At 40.0% G+C, this 6,469-nt stretch overlaps 1 protein-coding gene across 1 annotated transcript; it reads right to left on the reverse strand.

Moving 5' to 3' along the window:
* Positions 1-3,914: 3,914 nt before the first annotated feature.
* LOC147538112 (uncharacterized) lies at positions 3,915-6,105 on the reverse strand. The gene is made up of 2 exons (XM_086642005.1): positions 5,119-6,105; positions 3,915-4,862 (listed from the first exon to the last, which is right to left on the reverse strand). Exons 1-2 carry the CDS (start codon positions 5,742-5,744, stop codon positions 4,160-4,162), a joined length of 1,329 nt encoding a protein of 442 aa, XP_086498131.1. The 5' UTR covers positions 5,745-6,105; the 3' UTR covers positions 3,915-4,159.
* Positions 6,106-6,469: the final 364 nt, after the last annotated feature.

Here is a 6,469-nt window from a genome sequence, read left to right on the forward strand (position 1 = left end):
AACTATCAAAATGTCTAAACATAATCCTACATTTCTTTAACACAACCCAGAATGATAAAACAAATCATTCACTTCATCAACAAAGACAGACCCCCAAAAATCGAAGACAAAGTACTAAATGTCTCCACAGAAACCTAACTTTCGGATCACAACCCTAAATGTTAAAACAAACCTAACCTAGAAGCTTGATGAAGAACCATAAACACCCAAATGCTTCCGAAATCAAAAAACAACAACCAAAATGTTTTATCACAAACTCAAGATCAGAGTACTGAACTTGAAATAATAAACCCTAATTGTTTGAAAACACCCCCAAATTTTCAAACACCCCTAAAACTGTACCAACAACCCTAAAATATTACCAACAAACAAAGATCTGAAACAAGAAACCCAAAAAATGTTCTAACAATCCAAATAATTTACCAACAACAGAGAGAGGATCAAGAGTTAGAGGAAGAACAGAGACGTACCTGTGTTTGAAAGAGAGCGAAATAGAGAGAGAAGCACAAGATTCGTTGAAAGAGAGCGAAATAGAGAGAGAAATGAGTAGATCAAGTTGCTTAAATAGCTTTGATAGAGAGAGAAAATCGCCGGTAACGTTTCGATTCTAGGGGTTAATGGCCGAAATCGTTTCGCTTGAAAAAGAGATAGAGAGAGAGACGGAGAGGCAGCGTTTGAATGAATGAAGAGAGATAGAGTTTGATCGAGATAGAGAGGAGAGATAGAGAGGAATCGTTTGAATGAAGAGAGAGAGATGGAGAGGTTTTGTGTCTAATCAAGAGAGGGTTTGAATGAGGAGAGAGAGCGCGGAGACCGAGAGAGAAAGAGAAAGGTTGGCATGGGTTATGTCTTATCAAGTCAGGGAGGGAAAGGAGAGAGGCTGATTGGCATTTTTTGGGCGGGAAATGAGTGAGGGACATGAGAGGGAACTATTTCTTTTGGGGGGATAGGAAGGTAATCTAACATTTTGGGTTTTTTTTGAAATATAATTCCCTATTGGGTTGGATTTCCTATTTGGGCTCCTTTTTTGGGCCTTAGATTTATCCTCTCTTCTAACTTTCCCTCTTTTAAACAACAACCACCTACTAGTTATACACCATCTTTTTTACTGCATTTTACCACCACCACCACACTAAACACTGCTAGTTTCTTAGAAAACCAAGGAAATTTTTTGAACCAACTGAGCTTCACTGAAAATACACCACACACACTAAGTGAAAACCCTACCACCTACCTATTCGACAACCTTAGCACCATCCACCACTCAACATTACCCCACGACATTTCAACCGACTACCCCATAAACCATAACATAGACAATCACCAATCTTCACCCTACCTAACCCTTACCACAGCATACATACACTCCACAACTAACCCTACCATCAATACACCATTACAAACAGGATACAACCCATATCCTGATACAGTCTACATGAAATAAACCCACACCAACTGCTCATCGCAACCTAACTAGAACCCACCTAATGCCCCAAACCACACCTATAAATTTCTGCTCACAAAAACACCAACTTCAACAAGATCTCCCCAAATTGTCAACCCCATCAAAGATATCCAATGTACCCTTCAACCCCTCTACATCATGATGGTGCCACTTGTCATAGCGGGTCTTCTTCTTCCTCTTCTACGTATCGTACTCGCACCGAAGTGCCTACTTATGATGGTTCAATCAATGTTGAAGAATTCTTGGCTTATGTTTCTCGGAATGAAATATTTTTTGATGTCATGCAAGTACACGGTCAGGAACAGGTCAGATGTGCAACCGGTTATTTGACTAAAACGGCTCTTACTTGGTGGAAGCAAGAGTCTGAACGACGTTGACTTCATGGGTTCACTCCTAATTCTTCTTGGTTTGAACTCAACCCTCTCATGTTAGCCCGTTTCCTCCAACCTGATTATGAAAATCAACTTTCTGCAGAGTATCTTAGATGTCAACAAGGTAGACGCTCTGCGGAGGAATATGCTTCTAAATTTCACTGCCTCAGTACCCGCCTCAACTTACCCGACACGGAGGCTATAAAAGTCAAAAAATTCAAAGACGGTCTTCGCAATGATATTAAAGATCCCGTCAATCTACGTTTTGACTCCTCGTGTTTGAATGCATTAGTGTGACTAGGTCCTTTGAATCTAATTCCAGAATTATTTCGGAGGACCTTCTACACGGAGTCAGGCTATTCAAACAACACAGGAGGAATCTGACACCCCTAAACCGTTGGAAGAAACCTCTAAATCGGCGGTTGATAATCCTTACAAGAAACCTCCCCCGGTTAAATGTTATCGTTGCTATGAAACAAGGCACTATTCTAATGCTTGTTCATTTAGAGGGAAAGCCAATCTTGTTGAAAAATAAACGGACAACGATTCAGATGACGATAATGTTGAGTAAGTGGTCACCGATCCTGATATGGTGATCGTGTTATGCTGGTTACACAGAAGATTTTATTCAATCCTTACCTAAAGGAACTCTCTCAGCTGAAGAATTTGTACTTATAAGAGGGACTCTGGTGCAAAAGGGGTGTACTATTGTTATTGACAATGGATGCGTAGAAAATTTAATTTCTGCAAAACTTGTCGATTACTTGGGCATTTAAACAACACCTAAACCACACCCTTACAAAACCGCGTGGATACAGTCAGGAATCGCTACACGTGTCGACCGGATGTGTAATATCTCTCTTTCTATTGGGTCTGAATACTTGGATGAAATCACCTGCAACGTCACGTGCATGGATATGTGTCACCTTATCTTAAGTCGCCCTTGGCAATTAGATGTGGATGCCACTTACCGTGGGTGTGCTAATACTTATGAATTTCATTTGAATAAGAAACTTGTTACGTTGTTGCCCCTTGAAGAAGGCTTTGAAGAACTGAACTCCCTTCAGAAAGGTTCGGGGCGAACCTCTTGAGAGCAGGGGGAGTTGATGCATGTTATGCCAATCGGGATTAATGTGAACAATACGAGTAATCCAAGACAAGCAATAGGAATAGTAAAGAACAATCAAGAACAGAACACAAAGATTTACGTGGTTCGCTTGGTGAGACCTACTCCACGGCGACAACGGCGCGATGATTTCCACTATGATAAGCAAACAAGTTTACACAAGAGATTCGTGAGATTGTGCTACTGATATCTCTTTAGGGTTTAGTTTATATAGCCACTAAACCCTAATCCCACCGCCTCACCGACTCTCTACAACCGACATTATACACGGATAACATTAATCACCGACATAAGCCTAGCTTCCGCATTCCAGCTCTGTCTCGGAGTCCAGCTCTGCCTCACAGCCCTGCTTCGCATACCAGCTCTGTCTCAGTAATCAGCTCCACTAACGGGTTCAAAATTAAACGAGTTGGTGGGTCGTAAACCGGATTCAATACCAATCCATATTCGAGTCACTTCTAACAATGCAGATTGTACCGTGTCAATCGGTCCAGATAGTGGGCGTCACAGACGAGTCTATTAGGTTTAGGATTTTAGAGTTTCTATGTTTGAGTGTTTCCTATTAGGTCTAGGTTTAGGAGTTTCTACGTTTGAGAGGTTTCTGTATTTAGCAGTCCTTGTTTGAGTCTATCTAACAAAGTCTAAGTTCTTATAAAAGGAAGTCAAGTATATCATTGTTATTCACCTTTTCAAAGAATTATTAATCAAGTTATCGTATGTTCCCTTTACTTTATTAGTTCTATAATCAAGTTTTATTTTTCTTTTTAATTTTCGCTGCGTCTACACCAGGATCCACCCAATACTGTCTTTTCTAGTTCGTTTGGGGTTGGGAGCCGGGTTGGAGCTCCAAGTGCCTTTGTGGGACTCCCAGATTCAAATTTGGGAGCCCAGCCCAACCACATTGGAGTTGCCCTAATGTGATCACCAAACAAGCCACTCCTCATAAAACAACTAACACAACCTAAGATGATCATTCAATTCTGTCTGAACTCAAAAAACCACAATAAAATGAAAAATCTCAAACAACCCCTCACACACTCTCTCTCCCTTTCCTCACTACATATACAAAAAAACAACAATCTAATAATCTGTTGTTAGTAAAAAACTGAGGTGACGAAAACTAAAACTAATCGTCAAAAACTCACTAAAAAGACTAAGAAGTCTAAGAAGCCTTTAGAATGAAAACAAAAACCCTCATCATCCTAGCGTTTCTTGGCATAATTCCTTTCTAAGCTTCTGAGAGAAAAGCTTGCACGCATCCATACTCAAATCCATGGCAGCCGCTAATGCCACAAACGCCGCTGCATCTTCTGTGCAACTCACATGTTGTACACTAATTTCCACTGCAGGTTTACTGCATTTTCCTTCACCTTCAACTGTCGAAGACATCACAAACCCTCTGTATAAACAGTATGGCCATAACCCATAACCATAATCGCCACTGCTTCCCGGAGAACAAGCCAGTGAATTTGAATTGGATCTACCGTTATCAGAAATGTCGATCACAAATTTCCCTCCTTTTTTACTACCCATTGTCGATTCAGATAGTACAATACCAGTTGTACCCATTCCACCATTAGTAGTATCTAAAAGATGTTCGAATCGGTAACCTAATCCATCGGTACTTCCTCGTTCTCTCCAAGCTTCGAGCCGACCCCATGGTTTCCAGGTATTATCTCCTGGTCTAAGAATGAGCCAAGCTCCTGGGTTAGACCGGCTGACTCGGTCTGTACCAGGTGAAGCAACAAACGGAGTCACCATTGATGCTGCTGCAACTGGTGAACCGGATAAATCATGTATTGTTATTGACCATCCTTTTCTTTCCTTTCCTGATCTTTCTCTATCACTTCCTAATGAACTTAACCAGCTTCTTGAATTCGTTGGTTCTAGTTGTGATAATCTGTTTCATGAATAATCACCAAACAAAAATTCAGTTTCTTTAACTAAATATGGTAACAAGAAAAGATTGAAAACCCTAAAACTATGTCTTTACTATATCAAAAAGCCCCAAGTTCACGGTTCAGCTCAATCTAACCATGATTTTTGTGAATATTGTTTTGATATTCTTGGTTTTGTGAGGTTGTTCATAAAAAAAATTCAAGAACCCTAAACAATTAATGAACTGAAAGAAATGAATTAGAAGAACAGAGACTGACCTTGACATATGATTCCGGTCACCGGAGCTTCTAAAACTGAACTTGCAAGTGAAAACAGGTTGACGAATGTTTCCCTGAATCTGGAAAACTTGAGGACTACATTCAGGTTCTCCATCAAACTGAAAAACAAATCTTGGATCAGGTTCAGCCCTAACATTCAAGTGCATCTGTGTGGACTTTGAACCTGTTTTATCCTTTCCAACTGAAATCCAACCATTCTGAAAAACACAAGCCCTAGTTTCTGATCCGTTAAGATCCAACGGCAACGAAACCTTACCTAAGAGTCTTCCTGAGTTAATACCACAAGTAGTTCCTCTTCTTCCAGTGTAAATCGAAATTTTAAGACAAGGTTTTCCAGTAAAGATAGATTTTGCTGCAAGTTTATTTAGATCTGCTTTACTCAAGTGGAAGCTAGCAGCTAGGGTTTGAACTTGACCATCAGGAAACTGAGAATCCGCCGTAATCAATGGAACAATAGCTGTTTGTAGAGGAAAGTATTTAAGTTTAATCTTGCAAAAACATGGGGAACTTGAAGGATGAACACCGGAACGAGCAGGTTTTGATGCTACTGGTATTTTAACAGCTAGGTTTCCGATGAGGATTCGTACGAAAGGACAAGGATCCATTACTAGTCCTTCGTTTCACCTCGCCGGAAGAATCTTTCTAGTTGAATCAGGGTTTTAAGAAGACTAGAGAGAGAAAATTAAAGGGAAAGAGATAAATATAGAGAGAGATGAATAGATAAACGTTAGCCAGGCTGGAAATAATAATTCACAAGAAAGCGAGCGCCAAGAGAGAATTGAGCTGGTGCGCAATGCGCTTATTACACCTCTTCTCTCTAAATTTTCTGTTATCTGTCCATTGGGAGTTGGCACCAATTGATAATATTTTACTACCATTTTGACATGCACCCTGGATTATCCCCAATTGTGATTTACACCCACTTTCTAGAATGACAGACTAACCCTTGTTTAAACAAGAATACTCAAAACCGGGGTCAGGTGGTGTGTATGCCAATAATACATGAGACCATGAGAAACACGACCAAAGTATGCTCCATATTTGATTATTCTTTCTTCGTATTTACAAGCACATATCAAAAGTTTTTTTTTTATTATACTCTTTTTTTATTAATGCCCTAATGGTTAGATCATTTCGAAATTTTCCCTCAGTTCTCATTGTCATTAACACAAGGATTTGGGGGTAATTTTTGTCTAAGGGTTAGTTGGGTTCTCATTGTCATTGACATAAAGATTTGGGGTCATTTTTGTATCAACGCCCATTACACTTCAATTGAAGTTGACAAGGTCAGGTTGTCGATCACTGTAGGTGGCGGTGAACTTAGAGTCAC

The sequence above is a fragment of the Eschscholzia californica genome, unplaced genomic scaffold (assembly GCF_041429995.1).
Source record: "Eschscholzia californica isolate CP2 unplaced genomic scaffold, dmEscCali1.0.p SCAF_5, whole genome shotgun sequence".
NCBI lineage: Eukaryota > Viridiplantae > Streptophyta > Magnoliopsida > Ranunculales > Papaveraceae > Eschscholzia > Eschscholzia californica.